Here is a 23,186-nt window from a genome sequence, read left to right as displayed (position 1 = left end):
TGGTAAGGCAGTTTGAACTGCTGAGTAGCTTTAAAGGTCACTTATTATGCAAAATCCACGTTTTCACGTCTTTTTTACTTAAACATGTGGTCCCCGTTGTAAAGAGATTCTGAAAGTTACAGGAAAAAAGATTCACTCACTTTTTGTCCTGATCCATTTATATAAAAACCTGTCTGAAAATGAGCTGATCAGACTTTTGCCACTTTATGTCATAACGATTTGTTTGGCTTGTGTAACCATTAACAAATCACCAACCAAGGTAAACCCCCCCCCCCCCCCATATCACCTGAATATAATATATTGATGTAAAACAGTATAATAGGAGACCTTTAAATGTGATAATATATAATGAGTTACTTTATAGTTTATAGTTTTGTAAGAATAATCTAAATGTGAAGTAACTAGTAACTAAACCAAGTAGAAATAGCACATAATGGCAATACTTGAGACTAGTAAAGAACAACAGTAAATATAGCCTACTAAAGTATGTAATGAAAACAACAAGGAAACTGATACACATATAAGTAAAGATTTATTTTCTTTATTACAAGACTCTTTGGTTTGACTTTGGTTTACTCTTTGCTACTATTCAAAGAAATATACACTTTCTGCAAAAGTCTTTAACATGTTTATAAAACATGTCTGAACAGCTGCGGAGTAAAAACAATATTACCATAATTATAATGTCATTTGTTCACCTTCAAATTACAAAGCATAAATATAAACATTCATCAAAATCCCACCTGTATTGACATCTTCTAATAAATGTGCAATAGAATTAGATTAGAAAAAGAATCAAAAATAAAATCTATAGGATTACGGTAGAGTACTCTATAAATAGAAAATCAAAAGGAATTAAAATAAATACACAAAGGAGTGAATAGTGCTAATATATATGATATCTACAATATAAAGCTTTGTTCAAGTTAATTGCTTGTTCTCTTATCTTGTTATTTACAGCGCCATTGTGGCTAACCAGTTTAAAAAAAGATGGACAACATTTGATGAACTTTTTACGAGACGAAAGTCATTCCAAATAAATCCAGACTGCAGGGACAGAGCATGGCGGAGCGATGATGTGTTGCATTTGCTACGCCATGCTCTCCATCAGCTGAGTGTGGATGTCCTGGAAGCTCGGCCTCTGCTTGGCGTTCCTCCTCCAGCAGCTCAGCATCAGATCATTGTAAACTCTGTCCGGACAACACAGAGGCTTCGGCAGGTACACCTGGGAGCACGAGACATAATGTGACAGTAGGATTCATGATTAATGGGGGACATTACGGGTGACAAAAAACAATCATTTATAGATTTCACCAGGCTTGGAGAGGAATGGAATACATGTAACAGGATTAAGATTTAGGATACACAACTGTATTCTCTTACAGTTACATAAAAAAAGACACATTCAGATTACTTGTTAATTAAAAAAGAATGACGATTGCTAGCAGGATTACAATGTTACATAACATTTAAAAAATAAAAACTGATTTATTAAGATGTGTTGTGTTTCTTGTAAGAGGAGCACATTTCATTGAAACTTTACTGTTTTGTAGGCCCATGCTTTTGTTCTTTTATTTATTTCGTATTCAGTAGGGCATTTCAGTGTGATCACATTGTATTTGTGCTTTGATCCCTCTCCCAGGACTGACAAGCGTGAGTTATGTGTTGCGTGTGTAGATACAAATAAATATTATAAGAAAACCACATAGATAATCCAAATGACAAAAATATGAATGTTAACACATATAAAAAACAAAGTCAAAAATATCCCAGTTGCGGCCAAATAATATTATCGTGGGCGTCAGGCAGGACCACGGCACAAAGAGAACCGAGACGATCAGAGATTGTTCTGTGGAGGAAGTGTAACTGCTCACCTGCTTGCCCTGGTCCCTGAAGAACTCTCCTGTGTTCTCGATGACCTGCTCGTCAGAGAGCTGGGAGTATGGCTGCTTCTTACACAGAGTTAGGATCTCCCACAGAGTCACACCGTAGGCCCACACGTCACTGGCCATGGTGAACTTCCCCTGAGAGAACAGACAGCAAAAACAACGAGCATAGTCTTCATGTGGAAGCTGGTTTGTAATAATGATCACAGCACAGCTGCTATATAATGAGCAATCACAATGTCTGGATTTATACTCGGGTTCTCAGGGAAGCCTTGTTTACCTTTATTTATATTTGATTGTCCTTTAGTTCAAACTGACAGAAATAAAATAAGTGATATTAAAAGATTAAAAGTAAAATATAATATAAATAATTATAAGTAAAATGTCCAATTAAAGATGAAATAAAATGTAAAAAAAGATCTATAAACATTGTATGTATTGCATTTTTCAATTGAGTGTAAGGCTGCCAAAATATCAGATTTTCCCTACACAATTATTGTTGCCAAAATGATTCACCATAATGATTGTGTTGCAATGTTTAAAACGAGGGGAGAAAAACAATAATGATATTTTTTAATTCATCTTTTAGTTTGTTCTTGTGTAATTTGTCTCTTTTTTGGCGAATAAGGTTAGATGCCCTAAAATAAGATCTGTTGTTAACACAAGATAAAGACGATGTGTGGATAATACATGTGTAATTACCCCACTTGTGAATTTCCCAAATTCTATTTGTCAAATAAACCTGCTAACAAGAAGCCTTTCGCTCAGCGATGGTGTTGCAGATCCATGCGACCATGTGTTAGTGTGTGTATAGCCTACCGGTAGCTTTTACTTCTGCCGATTGCATTTACGCCTCAAAAATCATAAATGTGATATTAATATGTTGTATTACCCGGCTGAAAAAAACATGTTAAGTATCATAAACATGTTTTCCACATATAGTATTTTCTGCAAAATTCAATGGAAAAATCCAATTGATTTGTGCTGATTGAGCGCTTGCAATGCTAACTTTCAGATCAGCCTACAAACATACGTCCTCGCTGCAACGCTCTATATTCAATACCTTGAGTCCTGTAGTTTGACTGTAGTCCAATTTAAGATGTATATAGTAAAAGCCAATGAACAACCATTTTACAAGTCTTAGAATCCAACTGGACCAACAGGACTGCTTTATTCTCTTCCTCAGGTGCAGCGCTCACCAGCAGGATGCTCTCCCAGGACATCCAGCGGATGGGCAGCACGGCGCGGCCCTGGATCCTGTAGTAGTCCCCTCTGTACAGGTTCCTGCTCATGCCAAAGTCAGCGATCTTTATGGTGTAGTTCTTCCCCACCAGGCAGTTACGGGTCGCCAGATCACGGTGCACAAAGTTGAGAGAGGACAGGTACTTCATACCGGACGCAATCTGCACAGCCATGGCGATGAGTTTACTGTAGCTGCAGAGGCAACACAGAAACAGAACACAGTTATGGTAAACATACAGTAGTGTTCAATGTTGGGGAGTAGCATGTAATTTAACTTTAACTATATTTTGCAACTGTAAGCTTACATTTTGGCTACATTCATAATTGCATGGTCATTCAAATGGGGACATTCTTTTGCTATGTTTGTGTTGGTATCCACTGAAAATAAATGTTGGGCTTTAAAAGAAAAAGGAATATTGTATTACTATTATTTTAACATTGCTTCTAAACTTATAACTGTTAATACTGCATAAAAAGTTCTGAAGCAGTTTTAGTTGTTAATAGTGTACAGATATTGTAAGATATTTTCCGATATTAAAAAAGGACCAGTGCAAGTTGGCAGGGGCGCCATAAGGGGGTGAAACGTTAGGACGATTCTAAGGGCCCGTGACTGACAGGGGCCACAACTATTTTAGAACATTAAGAAGTAACCTTTCATCATTCATCAATAACAGTGGCGAGCCGTGACTTTTATACCTAGGCCCTCTGACCCCCCCCCCTTCCCTCGAAAAAAAAGAAAGAAAAATAGTTATTACGTCACAGCGTATACTGTACATCAGCGGAATATCAAAACAACGGCCAGGGGTGCAAAACACATCAATGACAGCCTGCCTGTTAGTTGACTAAATAGATACATATTTGCAGTTTAAAAATACAAGTTAAATGCAATTATGAATCAAGGGTATTAAAAGAGTTCAGTTAAAAATAAAAGAGAAAATAAGGACACTGTGAAGCTGAGAATTCTCTGCTAACAAGAGGTCAGGTGTACAGTAAATGATAATGTATTGTTAGTGTATGAGCCCACCTGACCATACTCTCCCCCTCCTCTTCCTCCGGCTCTGCCTTGTCTCCACCAGCGGCCTCCTTCAGTCGCAGCATGCAGAGGAACTGGTTCAGGTCTCCGTTCTCCATGTACTCTGTGATCATACACAGCGGGTCGGTGTCCACACACACCGCCAGCAGACGCACGATGTTGGGATCCCTGAGGCGGGACATGATCCGGATCTCCTTCAGGAAGTCGTTCCTGCAGCACAGCGGGGCAAACTATTGTCATGTACGGCTTCATTGACTGAGATTGTCACAATAACATCATTTTAAACCTGATACGACATTAGTGCAAAATGCAATACTTTACATGTATTTCGACACAAGGGGAGAAAGGGGAAAAAAGGAAAGAAAAGGCACACTAAATGTTTTTTTTCTCTTTTATTTTAAAAGAAAGTTATTGAACACATACCACACATCTAACTGTGTTTGTGGTAATTAACATTCATTATTAATATTCTTAAATATGTTCCTTACCTTTAAGGCCTACACATCCTTATATCTATATATTTTTTTTTCTTATGTCTGCCGATTCCAATGTTCTGTCTCTCTAAGAACTATAGTTGACACACACAAACATTTTTGTGATTTTTCTTTCATGGCAAATGTAAATGTAATTTTGTATTCATAAGGAAAAGTTGTTACAAGACCTTCCCTTGCCCAAACAAATCTCCAAATATAAATATTCCACACTACTGGACACATAATGTTGTTTACTAAGTTCATCCTAAGGTTGAAACACTCACTGTAGATCTGTTTGTTTTGATATGTTCCGTACTTTCAATACTATCGAAGGTAGAAGTAATGTGAATCGTAACAGTGACTGAAAAATAACAACCAGCTGGAGACGAACGTGCTGAGCCCCTTTGTATATTTTTAATTGAACCAAAAAAGACGAGCCTTTTACCTTGCATTCTTGTTGGCATCTTCCCGCAGTGTTTTCACAGCGACCAGCAGAGGGGACTCGTTGGTTCCCTCTATGGACAAATCCTCATCCAGAAAGTCCTGCATGCCCTCGGCCTCACACAAGTGCACCTGTTTTAAAAAGCACTTTGTTAGTCCATCACCCACTTGGCACCACTCAGAACCATAATAATAATAATAATAATAATAATAATTTCAATTTATATAGCGCCTTTCACGAAACCCAAGGACGCTTTACAATGGGAAGTAACAAAACAAAAGGTAATAATAATCATACAGAGCAATAGCAGGAAATAAGTGACTGTATATTAGTTGAGGCCAAAGGCCTGAGTGAACAGATGGTGTTTGAGGTGTTCTTTGAAGGTGTCCAGAGTGTCTGCATTCCTGATTGCAGAGGGCAGAGAATTCCAGAGGGTGGGGGCTGCGACACTGAAGGCTCTCTTGCCAAATGTTTTCAGCTTGGAGCGCTGGATGGAGAGCAGCCCTTTGTCAGAGGACCGCAGGTGACGAGAGGGGGTGTAGGGCTGAAGGAGGTCAGAGATGTAAGCAGGGGCTAGGGAGTGGAGAGATTTGTAGGTTAGCAGGAGGAGTTTGTACTGGATACGTGACTTGACCGGGAGCCAGTGAAGGTGGAGGAGGGTAGGGGTGATGTGTTGCCAGGGCTTAGTGTGGGTGAGGAGCCTGGCTGCAGAGTTCTGGACGTACTGGAGCCTGTCCAGGGCTTTGCTGGTGACCCCGAACAGAACTCCATTGCAGTAGTCCAGACGAGAGGAGATGAAGGTATGAATGAATGTTTCTGCAACGGGGTCGGGGAGAGAGGGCCGGAGTCTGGAGATGTTTCGTAGGTGAAAGTGAGTTCCATGAGTTTAATACCACTTAGCGTTGGCCACTTGTCAGCAGTACTCTATTTTCATGCTTTTACCACACTATCACTCAATCTTTAAAATGAGAGCTTTAAAGATACATCATCATAACTTCAGGAGGAATATTCTTTACATCTTTAAACGTCCAAATCAATGGCAACAAACATTAAAGCAACAACATTACTTCTCCAAACTGGCCCTCTCCCAGTTTCTCCTTGAAGGCGAGCTTGTGTCGGGGGAACTCTCTCATGGAGGAATCGGTTCCAGAGAAGAGATTCATGTTGACGGCCGTGATGGAGTAGCAGTCTGCAGACTCCTGGAGGCTGATGATGTCCGCCTCCGCATAGTGGGGGGCTCCGTCCAACCCGCTGGATGCAAGAGCTCTGGGGGAGATGCTGGGTCCTGATGAGGTGCACACACAAACACACACACTACAGCACACAGATATGTCATCTTTAAATGGTATAGGTAATTAGCAAACATCTTTAAGACTGTTATATCAAAATGTGGTTGCTCTAGTCTAGACTATTTTAGTAGTAGTAGTAACGGAGAGAAATGCAAAAAGTGTTGCAACCAGCCCTGATTTGACTCACCTTTTTCCTTTGAAATATGTATTTTGGATAATATGTTATCATTAAATGGTATGGGTAATAAGTATTTAAACATTTGTTTGGTCGAGACTAAATAGTCTCTGAGAGAAAGGAAAAAAATGATGCAACTGTCCCAGGGTTGTGGGCAGTTGCAACAATATTTGGGGGCTCGTCATTTCTAATCAGGTTGGTAATTTGATAAATTCGAATCAGATGGTACATTTGTAAGCTTAGGTTGAATGGCGTTATTTGGCTGAGAGTCAGTTGAATTATGTCCTTCGCTTGAAGGAATAGACAAGTGTCGAAAAGACCATTTATTTCAGATCGCAGATCATTTTAGTCTCACGGTAAAGACGAATGTGGTAAAAGATGAGCTTAAGGCTCAGGTCATAGATCGGTTGGTGGAACGGGGTGTCCTTAAGTTGTCCGGCGAATCAAAGCTGGCTGTGTCTGAGGTACCATGGCCCATATAGAGTTCACACAGGAGCTTGACGGGGAATCCCTGTCTGCCGGCGCGTCGGGAGGGCAGGATGAGGAAGGTACACAGCGGGAGACGCCGAGTCCTCTTCCTCGATTCGATGCACTATCCACGGCAAGTGATGGCTCTCAAGATGTGGTCAGGATTAAAGACCGCATAGCACGTCTTGAGCTAGAGGCTAAGGAGCGGGCCGGGCCGGCACAGCTACAGTTTCAGCTGGAAATAAGGACGCCGGATGCGCAGACACACGCACCAGCTCCACCTGCAGGTATGACACCCAGTTCCACTAACTTGAATTCTGTTGGCTTTGATATTAGCAGAAATACTTCTTTGGTTCCGGTATTCCGTGAGACTGACAAACATATGTGGAGTTCGGCAGGGAAAAGGGAAGCATGTCCGATAAATGGGTCACAACATGTAAAGCGAATTATTTTGCTTCTCTGCGAGAATTGCTTCTGTTAGAAGAATTTAAGAAATGTTTGCCGGATCGTATTGTGGTGTCGAGTGAACCTGGGCATGTCATCGCCAACTGTTTGTCGCTGAAACGCAAAGAGCAGCCGCAGTCAGGCACATTTTGAGTCCTTATGAGTCTGTTAGTCCTTCAGAGTCCGTTAGTCCTTAGAGTCCTTATGAGTTTGTTAGTCCTTAAGAGTCCTTCAGAGTCCGTTAGTCCTTAAGAGTCCTTATGAGTCCGTTATAGTCCTTCAGAGTCCGTTAGTCCTTCAGAGTCCTTATGAGTCCTTATGAGTTTGTTAGTCCTTCAGAGTCCGTTAGTCCTTCAGAGTCCTTATGAGTTTGTTAGTCCTTCAGAGTCCGTTAGTCCTTCAGAGTCCGTTAGTCCTTCAGAGTCCTTATGAGTCCTTATGAGTTTGTTAGTCCTTCAGAGTCCGTTAGTCCTTCAGAGTCCGTTAGTCCTTATGAGTTTGTTAGTCCTTAAGAGTCCGTTAGTCCTTAAGAGTCCTTATGAGTCCTTCAGAGTCCGTTAGTCCTTAAGAGTCCTTATGAGTCCTTATGAGTCCTTCAGAGTCCGTTAGTCCTTCAGAGTCCTTATGAGTCCTTATGAGTTTGTTAGTCCTTCAGAGTCCGTTAGTCCTTCAGAGTCCGTTAGTCCTTATGAGTTTGTTAGTCCTTAAGAGTCCGTTAGTCCTTAAGAGTCCTTAAGAGTCCTTCAGAGTCCGTTAGTCCTTAAGAGTCCTTATGAGTCCTTATGAGTCCTTCAGAGTCCGTTAGTCCTTGAGAGGTCAAACATTTTTTTTAGGGGGAAATGTTTGATTTTTAGTTGAGGGGGTGTTACGACCCTGGTCGTTATGTGTATTGTGTGTAGAGATTTCCTTCGAGTCTTTTAGTCCTTCAGAATTATTAGGTAGGTTTAGTAGTAGGCATGGTTAACAAAACTGTGAGTTTGTGTCTTAAGGGGGGGGGGGGGTGTCACGGCTGCTGCTGTCTGCTCGTTAACCTGTCTGGGATTGTTTTCAGCTGTGTATGTTATATGTATATGAGATGTGCCGTTGCCCGGACGCCATTGGATGCCAGTTTCCTGTCCCTCCTCCGGTAGGCGTGACCGAAGATCTGGATTGGAGCAGGTCGGGCCGACTCAACAATCCCTGCCCACACCTTCCGGGGACTCTTACAAGAGTGTGTGCATCTCAGTTAGACAGGAGAGGTCTGAATCGGTGTCAGACGGCTCTCGGTGCTCTCCTTACGCTCTGTGTAGCTCTGTGTAGCTCTGTGTAGCTCTGTGTAGCTCTGTGTAGCTCTGTGTAGCTCTGTGCTAGTTCTGCTACAGTGGTTAGTTAGGATGTGTGCTTAAGTGTGTTTTGTGTGTATTCTGTGATTTGTGACGGCGTCAAACTTGTGCGAGACGCCTCACTATTTTAGCCTTAAGTGCCCATAGTGTGCTATGACTGTGATAATCTGTGACCTTCGTTTTGTGTAGCGTTATTGTGAATCAACCTCTTACCAAGAACACCTGGTTTCGTGTTGCTTCCCTTTTACCCTAAGCGAGCTGGGGACGTAACATATTTTCTTTCAAATGTATATTATGGACGATATGTCATCTGAAAATAGGATTGGTTATTTGCCGACATATGTTTGATATATGAAAAAAAGAAAGCAAAAAGTGTTGCAACCAACCCTGATGTGTGTTGCAACTGTCCCAGATTTGGGCTCACTTGCAACATCTGCCTTTTTCTTCTTTTCAAATATAAATTGTGAATGATACAGTATGTCATCTTTAACTGGTATCAGTAACTATATGTAAATAATTTAATATATAAACATTTGGTTGGTCTAGACATATTAGAATCTGAGTAATGGAGAAAAATGCTAAAAGTGTTGACACCATCCGTGCTGTGTATTGCAACTGTCCCAGGGTTGGGGTCAGTTGCCAGATCTGACTTCTTTCCATTCAAATATATTGTGAACGATATATGGAATAATCTTTAAACGGTATGGCTAACTACAAGAGATATGTACGTTTGATATATAAAACAATGACTCAGTTAGCTCAAATATTTTCTGAGTAACAGAGAGAAATCTAAAAGGTGTTGCAATCCTCCCCAGTCTTCCCCTATTTACGCATTGTGCTCTCAATCTTACCGAGGTGTTCCGTGGACTGAGCGAACTCGGGGAGTTTCCGGATGAGGCGGGAAGGCTCCTGGTAGTCGGAGCAGAGGGGGAAGATGCTCTCGTAGGTGGAGTTGGAGGTGGAGCCGCTATCGCTGGTCAGAGAGGAGTGGAGGGAGGAGAACGCCTGTGTCTGCACCGCCAGACGAGCGGTGAGTTCATGGTCCAGCAGGCGACGGGAGGCCTGTGGAGATAAAGTGGAGGTTTGTTGTAATGGGAAATCGGTATTGGATGTCCGACTTGTTCAAAAAAGAGGACATTCTTGGAGATAAGCATTTATTGTAACTAAAAGGGTTCCTAACCTTTTTAAAGCATCATAATCAAGGACTTTTTAAGCACAACATTGCATTGCTAACGTTTGCTTTCTCTCTTGTTTTCTGCTGCTGAACCCATGTCTTTCAACTTTTCAATGCCCACATGTGATTTCTTGAGGCAGGAGCGAAGACATAATGCAAACAGCAGAACCTAGTCTATTTACTAATATCACGTACATTTGATAATAGTATAAAATAAATCCAATTTCCAGCAATTTAAATCACTTTGAATGACCCAAATTTCCCCAAATTGTAATAACAATATATTTTTTAGCAGAACTATGTGTGCAAGAACCAAAGCTAGTGAGGTAGACAATAACAACAATTCAACCTGCAAATAAAGAAATATATATATAGACATATTGTTGATATATTGTTTGGGAATTTGTGTCGAATCCATAATTTAAAGTATGGGATGGCAGAGTGTAATGCATAAATACAGAAATATATTTTGTCTCCACATCGCCACCTACTGTAAGACTCTGCAAAAGGTTATTTAATGCCAATACACCATAGGCTGCTGATGGCATTGTCCGCCTGCTTGAAATCGACTTCCATGTGACTGCAGTCAATTCCAGCTCATACAGCTGTCTTATAAAACCAATACAAATACAACCTAGACCTCTTATTGATCTGTTTGGTCTCAAACGAATGGAATGAATACGTCAAATACTCCTCACCTTCTCAAGCATCTTTTGCCAGACCTGCCTCCACAGGATGATGACGATGATAGCCAATAAGATTGCTATAATAGCTACCAGGCAGCCAATCAGGATCCTGGTGTTGCTGTCGTCCACTTTATGAAACGGATCCTCTCCTAACAGCCAGAGGAGGTTGAGTTATTTCATCTTATTAAGAGTACATCCAACACAAATTACATTATCATTGCATAATCTGCTTTATGTTTCGTTGAAGATACAGAAAGAGAAGTGACATCTATTTCCGTCAGATGTCTTTCTGCCTCTCTTAAAAAAGAATTACTTAGATATGGGAAGACTTTAATTTGATCTGGGAGCCTTCTATGGATTTTATGGAAAATAAGGATATGTCTGAAGCATTGAACAGCGAGGAAAAATAACCTTTCATTTATTATTATTATTATTATTATTTTATTTATATGTATTTTTTTTTACATTTATTTAATTCAATATTAGTATTACCTTACCATTATGAGTATATCTTCTTTTTTATAAATGTTTTGTCAGTCAGTGTATTTTGTATTCAATCATTTATTTTAGCACTGTTGTTACATTTGTTTTCTGTTTTATTATTTGTCTTTTAATGTGAAAAAATAATAATGACTGGCAAAAAAAGACAATTTCAGATACTATCAGCAGGGGGCACTGTTTGACCAGAGAACATTTTAGTTCAACTTGGAAACTAACCCACACTTTTAGACTGAAATAAATCACTTTCTTTTATAGCATTATGTATGACACCAATCCCAGCTTGACTTTATTCTACATTTATAGTTTTTTTAAATTATATTTGTAGGTGACTGAAGATTATACTGGACCTGTGTTTTGTTTACCATTACATCACTTTCTATCATCCGTATATCAAACCAGCCACTCCCTCCGGCCAACATTTCTCTCCCCTGCCTGAAAGTCACTTCACCAAAATTACAACTTTTACTTAAAGGAAAACAAATCCTAAAGGGCTTAGTTTCTGACCTGGCAGTAGGTTTGTGGGACGTCCATGTTTGCGAGGAGTCAGAGATGTGTTGTACACGGCAGAGCCTGAGAGAGAAAGAAAGAGAAGGGGAAGCATGGTTAGACAAGAGGAATGGTGCAGTAGACATGCTGCCATGTAAAAGCACAACATGTCATATTGGGCCACTTGGGGTCTCTCAATCCAAACAATAACAAAATATAAGGCTTTGTTGTGTCCAATGCTGTCATGGAAGTCAGCTTCAGTTTAGGATTTCTTCATTGTTTACCATTTAGGAGGTTTTTACCATAAGCCGAATTACCCCCAGAGATCTCCTGCTTTCAAAAACAAACAGACCGACTCCGGGGGAAATAATGAAAAAAGCAGTTGCACATAAAAATCAATCCTGCTCTGCATATAAAGGATGTCCCATGGGCTGCGAGACAAGCTGTCTCTAATGTTTGTTCAGCTTTTTGTCTAATAAGATATAGTAAGATAGAGATGTGCATGAGATTTTAAGAGCTGAATTATCCCCAGAGGTCTCTTCCTCTCCAAAACAAACAGATTTGCTGATTAAAAATGACAAAAGTAATATAAACAGCAGTTTCAAATACACATTTTTGTTTCTCCGATGCTGCTCTGCATATAAGGGATGTCCCATGGGCTGAGAACAAGATTACCACTAATGTTTGTCCAGCTTTTCCTCTGAACGTGTAAGATGTACAGTACCAGGAGATTTTAACCAAGAGCCGAATAAACCCCAGAGGTCTCCTTCCGTCTAAAACAAACAGACTAAGTTTGTTTTAAGTTAAAAACAACCAACATGTGTAATTCTACGGAGCCCCTAGGGGACATGGAGAATAAAAAAAAATGTATTTGACAAAAAAAAAATGTTTTGCGTGATATCGCAAAACCTTTGCGGGATCTCGCAATACTTTTGCGAGATCTCGCAATACTTTTCATTTAGCTCAATGTACTTCCTGGTCAGTTCGGCTGCAACGGCAGCACAGAAACCACAACAATGGAGCGGTTCATCGATTTTACTTTGAGCTTGGCCTTAAATATAAAGATATAACATCAGTGCTTGGCAATAGGCACAGGTTTCACACATATACTGTATATATAAAGGGTTTCACATAAGTGAAGACACCTCAAGAGAATACTCAGAGCGAGGGGACATGCACGTCCCTCTGAGCTGAGTTATTGACAGATTCGAATTTCGCGGATCAATAACTCATGAACATAACGTTGTAAAAATACAAACAACATGACTTTACAATCATAGCAAGATAGACAACGAGCTACAGAGTCGTTGTTATCAGAACAGTTCGATACGCGCCGTCATCCGAGCTAAACATCAAGAATTAGTCACAATCTGCTGTTTGAGGAGGGAGAGGAGTGCTTAGGGACCGTCTACAAACTGCAACGGGGTTTTGCGAGATCTCGCAAAGGTTTTGCGATATCTCGCAAAACATATATTTTTTTCTTTTGTTCAAATACATTTTTTTTTCTTCTCCATGTACCCTAGGGGGCTCCGTAGTAATTCTATCGAAACATTGACTTAAAACGGGTTAAAAAGTTGACAGCGCTGACACAACAGACCAATATATTGAGTTTAAATACAATTGGAAGCCTTTGGAATAAGCTTACATTACAACAAAGACATTTGAATGTGTAAATATAGATATTACTGATATTATACTCAGAGGACTTCCCATCTCACCTGACTGGAAGGCCACCTCACTCAACAGCATCCACCCGTCGCTGAAGTGGAAACGACATTTGATGGCGCTGGCTGTGCGGTCGCCGAGGGGAACAGTGATGAAACGGGCGCCTTGGCTTTTGCGGTCCAACTCGGGCCTGAAGGTCACCGGGTCAGACTCCCAGTCCGGTCCCGAGCGGAAGTAGCAGGTGGCCTGACGGAACATCCTCACCCCTCGGCTGAACATGTTATTACAGTGGACCTGGGGGGTGGAGGTGGGATATGTAGTTTAAACCAAGCAAGATCAGTGTACTAAGAGATGTATCCTGCAAATATTATGATGATAAAACTTACAAGGGAATTAGCTATTTGTTGCTCTACCAATTGTTAAACATCAAGAATTGGTCACAATCATGAGGTTATGACATCATTTGATTAGTACAACATTCAAACCTTAGACTTTATACATAGGACATATTTTCATATTCAACAAGACTTGAGGACTTTAAAGCGCTTTTGTAATTTGTTTTATTTCATTAACCTGTACTTTTCTGATACTGTATGTTCATGTGCAATGCCAACTATAATATGTAAAAGGTTGAAGTTGTTAGACCTAGACGACAGTATGAAGCCATGCTGCAGTGATGAGCTTGTGTTTCTGTATTTTCAGCTAAGCTATATTAGTGACACAGATGTATATTTGAATGTGTAAGTGTAATCAATTAGCGGTAATGCAGATCGGACATTATTCACCAACTTGGCGCAGCATTTTCTGTAAGTCTCATATTATTGCAGATCTGCTGAAAGCTTTCTTACCAAGTAATATCTTATGGAGTATTGGATAACATTGTTAAAATAAGCAGATAAAAGTGTCCAGTGATAGTTGGCTAACTCTATGTTCCCCAAATGTCAACAATCTCTTTGGTCCCAGCTTTGAGCACCATTTTGTAGTGTCCCGTTTCCATTGGGTTTTGAGCTTCTTGCAGTGTATTAATTGTTTGCTTGTTGAATGTTTTCCAAATGCTGTGCATGTGTTGTCAAGTTTCTTAATTTGTATGTGTTTTAGCACATTTGTTATCGTTTCTGATGCTGCAGCGCGTTTCTCCTAATGGATGTGTGTTGGGCCGTTGTAGCGCGTTTGCACCTGCCGGCCACCGTACTGCACCTATCCCTTTACTTACTTTTTACATGCCACATTGCCTTTCCACATTATGATCCATTGTGGTGGTTGTTGCTCAAGAGCTAATGGGTGTCTACCAATCAGATGGTTGGATCCCCAGCCCCAGAATCTACATGATGAACTTTCGTTGGGTATAAGTCGATTTCCATATAGCAGGTAATGTAAATGGGATTCATCATTCAGCAGCTGGGTAAGAGAATATTGTTGAAATCCACCTGGATCCATCTTCTTTTTTAATGTATACACATTATCTATTCTAACATTTGGGCTGTCTATGTTGCAAATGTATTATCTTTTTAAATCTCACTGAGATCCACTCCCCTTTCTTTCCAGTTAATTGTGTTAGGAGTTTTTTCACACACTGCATGGGTCTTATAGGGTGTAGTATGGTGTTGTAAAGCCCTTGACAAATGTTTGTGATATTGGGTTATATTTAATTAAATTGTATTGATTGATTTGTCCTTGCAATGGTGGGGTAATATCAGAGAAATGTATCAGAATGTTTCTGCATGTAGCCAATGAAATCTGATCTCTACCACAGCACGTACGCATTATAAATAGTCCAATTAAACAGAAAATATCATTTTCATACTGCAGGGCTATTTTACATGATTTTATAAATTGTATGTCTCAATAAAATCTACAGCAGCTACAGGAGATGGGTGCTTTCCCGGCACAGAATGTTAGTGGCTCAGCATTTTTTTAAAGTTATTCCACTTTTTCACTATGAAACCGTTTACTGTCCCCTACAACAACTCCTCCTCACCTTCATGGAAGTGAAGTTTCGGACGCGGTCGAACTCAAAGATCATCTCCACGTAACCTTTGGGGAGGCTCTTGTTGTTCCAGCCCAAGTAGTCATACCCCGGCCACATGCCGTATATGTGGCTGTGCAGAAAATCATCTAGTCCCCAGGTGCCATCTGTCAGCTGGCCCAGGCCCTTTGTCAGCCTACCAGAGAGAGAGGGGGAGAATATGAAGAGTGAAAACACAAGGATTGAGAATTCTATTCATTGAGGAGTCCAGAGATCCTTTAATTCATGAATCAGAACCAGAAATCCTTTTGTCCGTCCCATTACAGGACATTTACAGTGTTACAGCAAAGGGCAACATACAATTATTAGAGTAAAACTAACATTTATTATATAAATAACTCAACATTGTGTTGATAAAACAAATTAAAATAACTACAAATCCAATAAGTAAAAGTACAAAAAGAGCAAGTGTGCCATCCATGCTCACAAATAAATTAAAGATAGGTATTTACACTGTTGTCTCATGTAGTTCAAAAAGTACTTTAAACAAAGGGAAAAACACACTTGGCATTGAATAGTAACGGCGATACCAGGCTGCTACTCGAGCAGCACCAGAAGTACTCGGATATTTAATGATTACCGGTATCAGAATGTGGTTTTTGCTTATAATACGTTTTTTATCTCTTCTGGACAACTTCTTTCCTTCTGTTGATGTGTCCTGCTTCTTTGTTTTATTGTGTGAATAAATAAAACCTTAAAAATCAAAAACCTCTATATCAGATGATAAAATGATGTGGATGACCAAAATAAGGCCGACCTTTCAGCTGATGCTCCGTCATACACAGAGTCATTGAAGTAGACATCCAGGCCTCTGTAGATCATTTGGTGTCCCTCTGGAATGGTGTAAGACATCAGGCCATCTACAGGGGGCAGGTCAGAGGTCAGATATGAATTCACTGAATGCTTATAGTGGTGTAGTGATGACATATTTCTGAAGGCCGACACAGAGGTTAGCATAGCAAAGGCTACCTCGACAAAAAACAATGGAATCTTTGCATTGGAATATTGCAGAAAACAAGGTAAAACGTGTAAGATATTTACAGGTTTTCTTCTGCAAGTTAATCTCTACATATTAACCCCACTTTGTGAATTTTAAAGCATCAGAAGTTAAAAGCTAACGGCTGTACATCACCACTGCTAAGCTAACGGGCGGCTAGCGGGCGGCTAATGGGTGGCTAACGGGCGGCTAGCGGGCGGCTAACGGGCGGCGTGATGACGTTCAGTTGTCTCATTGAGCCACTTGTTTGCAACCACTGTTGCCAAGCTTTTGACATTCACCAATGGGGTATTAACTGATGTATTTTATGTTGTAGAAGAAAACGTGAAAAAGTCTTAAGGTTGTGTTTATCATAGATCCTTTTTGAGGAATCTAACCAAATACACGTTAAAAAAAATCTTGAGGGAACAAGAAGTGGTCGAATGCTAACTGATTGTTGGGTTTTAGGACTCATTCCTGCACCACTCTGAAGGATATAATCCATTGGATTGTGGATTTGACAGATCATTCACATTAAAATGAATACAATTATTTTGAAAAACATTTATTTTCGAATGAATCCTTTATTTATAACGTGATTCTTGTATCCTCCAATTGTTAAAATATGTAGCTTACACACAGAAAAAAGGGTTTAAACATGTGAGGGGACCAACATTTGCATCATAGCCTACGTACATCTATAACCCAGCAGTTACCCTTTAATTTGAAATATTAATAGCAGTGGAGTTTGCCTTGATAAGCTAGCTATGTTTGTGTCATTCTAAAACAAGGCTTGAAAGAAAATAGATTCTTTGTGCATGGCCATATTTGTTTGCTTTCCAAGCCAACCTGTATCCTGATTTTCAGCAATAAAATAGAAAATGACAAAAAAATACAAATAAATATTGAAAGACATTTCATTAAAAGGCACATACAGTAGCATTTGCTTAAAGACAGCTTCTCGCCATATCTGCTGAGACCTCTATTCAGTTTCCTGCACCTTGTTACGTGCATTAGGAATAATAGCCTCCTTTTATCATTGTGTTTAACTGCTCTAGACATGTATGTTGATTTGCTGTTTTAATAGTAACGGTTGCTGACCCTTGACGAGGTGATGTTTTCACACTGTGTATAATGGACATGATGACTAACCCAGCCATTGGCAGCCGTACAGCTCCACTCTCATGCACACTATCATGGAGTGGTCAGTCACAGGCATGAAGCGGACGTAACGCGCTATGATGGGCGGCTCCAGGTCCTTCAGCACCACGTCGTACGCATTCCTGTTCCCCTCGATGACCTGTAGACGCAGATTGCACACATATGAGAGACTGAGAGAACACATTCAGCATATAAAGTACTCTATTTTCCAATTGTTTGTGAAACCTTAACAAATCAGTAAAGAAATGTGTTTCCTTTATCTCATGCCAGCGCTTTGGGTATTTCCTCTGTCTCTTAATTTCTTCATATTCCCATGAACTCTTCTGCTACAATAAAGACGTTATCTGCTTTTCATCTCTCACCAGTGACAAAGGGAGTATTCAGATCAGATCCTTTATTTTCTATATATATATTATATATATGTATAGTACTCAATTACATGTTAAATCACCTCATGGAAAAGTACTAATAGAAAAAAATGTACTTTAAAGTGTTTTTCAGAAACATCGCACCTCTTTTACTCTCATTTATTCATTTTATTTAATTTTGTTAAAGCTGATTGAGCTGGGGCACATTTTTAACTATTTGATATATTGTTGGGTAAATTAATCTATCCGGTTAAAATATATAAAAATGAACAACATGTTACTTTATCTATTAAAAGTCAAATTTAGGACAGATTCTGCAGTTGACCTTGATTAAAATGACTATGGGCTATAATATAAGTGCGTTTACAACCCAACAAAATATGTAACATATTTAAAGTTGTTTTGACTTTTATTGTGGAGAAATGCTACATATACCTTTAACTCAAGCACACTGGTCATTTCACCATTGCCTACACTTCTATAACTGGCATTTAGATAAACATGTTTGTCAAGGTTTAATTAAGATACAAGATGAGTCCATGATTATTTATACAATATTACAGATTCATATTAGCTCTATTTAAAATGTCACATACCGTCATAAACAATGCCAGCAGTCTCTCAGGCCCTCCTAATGTGCTGAATGAAATGATATAAGCGTGTCTTGAATGAGAAACACTGACAGACAGTGGTGTCTGCACATGCTCACCTGCCTCCCCTTCCTGTCATGCCAGCCAACCCAGTTGCTGCCGTCGCGGCTGTACTTGATCCTGTATCTCTGGGCGAACTCATTACCCATGCCGTCGGCGTGGCGACCTTGGGTGCCCACCAGCGTGATGAAGTGCAGCGAACGCAGGTCCACCTGGAGGTACTCTGTGAGGCCGTCCGGCTCTGACATGATGTCAGGACACCAGGCCCCGTCCCCGTCTCCGTTATCTAAATCAACTCTAAAGAGGGGTGGGAAATAAGACAGAAGGGCACACGCATTAAATGATAGAGGAAGATAAAAAAGAGAAAGTTATGTTGCAGGAGGAAGAAGGAAATGATTAAATGTATCTGCCATGCATAAATACTAACATGATCTTTTTTTGCTGCAGGACAACAGCAGGTTGTGTAAACACTATAATTATTCAAAAATGGTGCCAGTTCATTACATGTTCACATGAGGCAGAGCTACATTTGACCTTAGAAACAGCTGTTGAGCCAACAATCGTAGGGTTCGTTAAATGACTGTTTGTAAGCTAAATCAATCTGCTGTAAACTAAAGAAGATATGATTAAAAGCTTCTTAATGGACCTCGAGGTGAGATTGTGTTGTGAACTTTGCATAAGAGATTTGCTTAAAGGATCTTAAAACTTAAATGATTGTACAAATATTATAGAAAAAATACACAAGCTAGCTAACTAGCTAATTAGCTAGCTAACTAGCTAATTAGCTAGTTAGCTATCTTATGTATTTGATAATTGTTTAAATAATTATTGTTATTAGAGTTGAAGTTATTATTTTTATGAAAGTACACATTTAATTCCACATCATTTATTCAACCTTATTGTATTTGATTGTTATTCATCAATATTGTTTTGATTTCACAGTGCTTTACAACCATTCACACTATTATATCCTTTATTGTAATTCATAACATTTCTTTTGAATCTATTGTCTCGTTTGACGTATCCTTTGGCTTCTCAGTCATCGGTGAGAGCTCTTGAAACAGCACTCACCTGTATGGAAGGAGCCATACAAACACAATGTAATGATTAACAAAGCATTGCCCACAGCAAAGGAAATCAAGCTTTAAGAATAGAACGTGCCTGCCGAATCTGGCAGCGGTGGACTCCGACCAATGGCTGGACGCAGAGATGTCCTCGTCCTGAATCTGTCCGCCGGTCATACCGAGGGGATATCGACACATTTCTGCAAACACAAAAAGCATCGCTGATACACACTCTGCCCACAACATCAATATATGTGTGTGGGTGTGAGACCTGTAGCATCATTATTTAATTCGGTGTATTTGCAGAACATGAGGAGTGTAAATTGGACACCCCCCTCCTCCACTCTCTGCAGCCCTGTAAGGCCTCTCAAGCCACACAGAGGCATCACTGTAGGTGCCAGTCTCAGCAGAATGAGACGGGAGTGGCCTCTGAGCTAACTTTTCATCCTTTTTCATAATCTTTACCGCGCCGTGTGAGCGCTATGTTGGGGTTTACAAGCATTTGCATCTGCTGGGCATTAGCATTTACACATTAAAAGTAATTGTGGCATGAACTGATGCTACATTAAAGGGTTAAGATGATTTAGTGACTGTAGCGTACATCTGCGTATTGCATCTACCAGAGTGTGACTGTTTATTCTTTCCATCTCTACCTGCTTATTAACACTCGGCTGTGTTTTAGTCATCTTCCCGCACTGACGCCTGACTTTAGAGGAGAGTGGGAGAACAAATACGCCTTTTACTGTAAACATATTCAAAGTGGGAAAGTCCAATGAGTGCATGTGTGTGCGTTTGAGAAAGAGAGTCAAGGTGTGTGTGTGTGTGTGTGTGTGTGTGTGTGTGTGTGTGTGTGTGTGTGTGTGTGTGTGTGTGTGTGTGTGTGTGTGTGTGTGTGTGTGTGACCTACAATTTCTCTTACTTTATTTTTCCATGAATGCCCCCTGCTTGTGAAAGGTCTGCCTGTTCTGACCATATTTGCTGTCTGACCATTAGGTAAACCACACACCCACCCACCCACCCACCCACACACACACACACACACACACACACACACACACACACACACACACACACACACACACACACACACACACACACACACACACACACACACACACACACACACACACACACACACACACACACACACACACACACACACACACACACACACACACACACACACACACACACGCACGCGCGCATGCACGCACACACACACACACTACATTCTTGCATTCTAAGCCCACCCACCTAAAAATGGCCGACTAGTCAACATTCTTATCCCTCAGAAATATGAGGAGGGTCTTTGAGCGATATATATTTTAACACTGATTGCTTCAATCCCACATTACAAATGTATTGTAAGGCAAATAAACTCAACATGTCCTTTTTAGCAGACTTTAACCCCGATAACGTGGATGTAGAGTAAACATTTCTACTATACCTGGGTTGACTTGACATTGCACAGCGGCAGCCAGCAGGATAAAGACGACATGATGAGAGATCTGTTCAACCTTCATGACCTTCATTTCGTCTCAGGAACTGCACACCTGAAAGTTGTATACAACTATAAACATCAATGAAATTCAACATAAGACAATATTTAGGTTTTGGTATATCACGTCATTGGAATCGCAGCAGAAATCCTGTGCTATTAATAGCTTCTCTTAAATGTCTTCTAGATTTTTGTTTCGAGAAAAAATAAGAAAAGATAAATTCAGATGCACCTAAAACATTCTTAACCTTCCTAATCTGGTTTGACCCAGATGTGCCAACAAATCATTTGGAGGCGTGGTCAAGTGTTTATTATTAGCATAGGTAACACTAAAGGCTATATACGGGCAGGTGTTCTTCCATTTGCCGATTGAGTGGTTCAGTGATGACGTTTTCTCGTACGCTGACCTGGAAGTTAGCATTGCAAGAGCTACCTCAATCTTTAAATCATTTGATTTGGAGTATTTCAGAGAACAAGATTTTAGGCAGACAACCGTTTTGTTCGGCAGGATTATCTCCACAAAATATCACCACTTTTATTTAGAATTGGGAAGTAACTAAGTAGATTTACTCAAGTAATGTACTTAAGTTGAGTATTTTGTTCACAGTAGCATGTTGTAAACAGTAGCTTGTTATGCTACTGTGTACTTGTACTCCAGTACATATATGTAATACCTTTAGTTACTTTACAGACTGGATTAATGATGTGAAATATAACACTTAAATCAGACTTTAGTTCCACCTGGAGTAAATCCACAAGCTACCCTGCAGAATACAAAGTCATTCAAACTAGCTGCACCTTCACCAGCTTTGAGAACACTTTCATGATCAATCATTAGAAAACATATCATTGTTGTGCACCGACAAAAGTGTTAGTCAGTCATGTTTCATGTTGTTATTTTTGTATTATTTTTCACTTCTCGTTTTGTTTTGTCACGTCTCATTTCAGGTTCCTTGACTGCCTTTGCTAATGTGTTCTCCAGCGCTCAGCAGCGTCAGCCCCGCCCCTGATCGTTTTCACCCGTGTCTTGTTGTCGAGTGTTTAAACCCCCAGTCTCCCAGTGTTCAGTGTCAGTTCGTCTTGTCCTCACGCCAGAACTCTGCTCATCAACGGTTGCTCTTTTTGTTACATGCCTTATTCATGCTCCTGAAACTTATTGTAATTGTGTTCCTCACGTTGTGAGTGATTTTTTGTTGTGCCTTTGTGAAACCTATTTTTGTTCGCCTCGTGAAGAGTGCTGTTATCTTTTTTGAATATCCTTTTTGGCAAATAAAGTATATTACTTGTACTTTATCTCTGGCTCCCGGGTCGTGCATTTGAGTCCTTGTTTCCCTTTTGTATCCAAGTTCGTAACAATCATATATTATTCTGAAATGGACCAATCTGCACAATGAGAACTTTTACTTTTGGTTCTTTAAGTATATTTAGATTCTTATTCTTTTTTACTTTTACTTGAGTAACATTTGAATGCAGGACTTTTACTTGTAACAGAGTATTCCTACACTCTGGTACTTCTACTTTTACTCAAGTACAAGAGCACCTTTCTCACCTCTGCTTTTATAGAAGTTGAAGCCAAAATCTAATTGCCAGAATTGAAAGCTAACCCTTGGCTATAAACACCTACATCAAGGCTGCATGACTTAACGTCACCACCGCTAAACTAAAGGTGGCTAATCTTCAGCTTTATGGCGTTTAGTGGGCTTTAGTGGATAGAAGTTTAGTGGACAGTATTTAGCCACATAGACAAATCGAAGCTTCAGGCATTCCCTAGTGGGGTATTTACTGACACATTTATGTCGTAGTAAAAAACTTGAACACTCTTGTAAGCTTGAATTACAACAAAGCTATATTTCAGACAAAGCCTCATTCAAAACAGCCATCGACTTTGAGCTAAGCGAACCCAGAAGTGGTAAAACAAGGAACTCATTTGCAGGATTAGGACTCATCCCTGCACCACTTTATACTCTTGCACATGCCCAAGAACTGGAGAGCTGCCACCAAAAATTATGCACAACTATATGAAGAACAATTTGTGAAATTGAGGTTATGTTCATAACTTAAACAAAGTTAATTAGACCAGAAAACACGTAAATCAAAAAGCATAAAAGCATAAAGCAGCTGATCTCACGTTATTTCCCAAAAGTGTTTATAGTCTTC

The 23,186-nt window shown here is 39.9% G+C and overlaps 1 protein-coding gene across 2 annotated transcripts; it reads right to left on the bottom strand.

The window, feature by feature from the left end:
* Positions 1-521: 521 nt before the first annotated feature.
* LOC117461812 (discoidin domain-containing receptor 2-like) lies at positions 522-21,084 on the bottom strand. 2 transcript variants are annotated; one of them, XM_034103776.1, is made up of 16 exons: positions 20,979-21,084; positions 19,629-19,731; positions 18,527-18,764; positions 17,441-17,588; positions 16,070-16,172; positions 15,265-15,448; positions 13,340-13,580; positions 11,640-11,705; positions 10,647-10,783; positions 9,626-9,836; positions 6,144-6,361; positions 5,080-5,207; positions 4,153-4,371; positions 3,086-3,320; positions 1,875-2,024; positions 522-1,225 (listed from the first exon to the last, which is right to left on the bottom strand). In XM_034103776.1, the coding sequence occupies exons 1-16, from the start codon at positions 21,061-21,063 to the stop codon at positions 1,091-1,093; spliced, it is 2,601 nt and encodes an 866-aa protein (XP_033959667.1). In that variant the 5' UTR covers positions 21,064-21,084; the 3' UTR covers positions 522-1,090. The 2 variants fall into 2 exon arrangements, with proteins under 2 accessions (XP_033959667.1, XP_033959666.1); XM_034103775.1 differs by lacking the exons at positions 18,527-18,764; positions 19,629-19,731; positions 20,979-21,084 and adding an exon at positions 18,414-18,473.
* Between the last annotated feature and the right edge of the window lie 2,102 nt (positions 21,085-23,186).

The sequence above is a fragment of the Pseudochaenichthys georgianus genome, chromosome 17, assembly GCF_902827115.2.
Source record: "Pseudochaenichthys georgianus chromosome 17, fPseGeo1.2, whole genome shotgun sequence".
Lineage (NCBI taxonomy): Eukaryota > Metazoa > Chordata > Actinopteri > Perciformes > Channichthyidae > Pseudochaenichthys > Pseudochaenichthys georgianus.
The sequence above is the reverse complement of the archived record's forward strand: the minus strand, read 5'-3'. Positions and strand labels throughout refer to the sequence as shown.

Coding starts and splice junctions, on each gene's coding strand:
- LOC117461812 (XM_034103776.1), bottom strand. CDS start 21,063: ATGAAGGTCATGAAGGTTGAACAGATCTCTCATCATGTCGTCTTTATC. Junction 17,589..18,526: donor ATGACAGGAAGGGGAGGCAG/GTGAGCATGTGC, acceptor CTGCGTCTACAG/GTCATCGAGGGGAACAGGAA. Junction 13,581..15,264: donor GAAACTTCACTTCCATGAAG/GTGAGGAGGAGT, acceptor TCCACCCCCCAG/GTCCACTGTAATAACATGTT.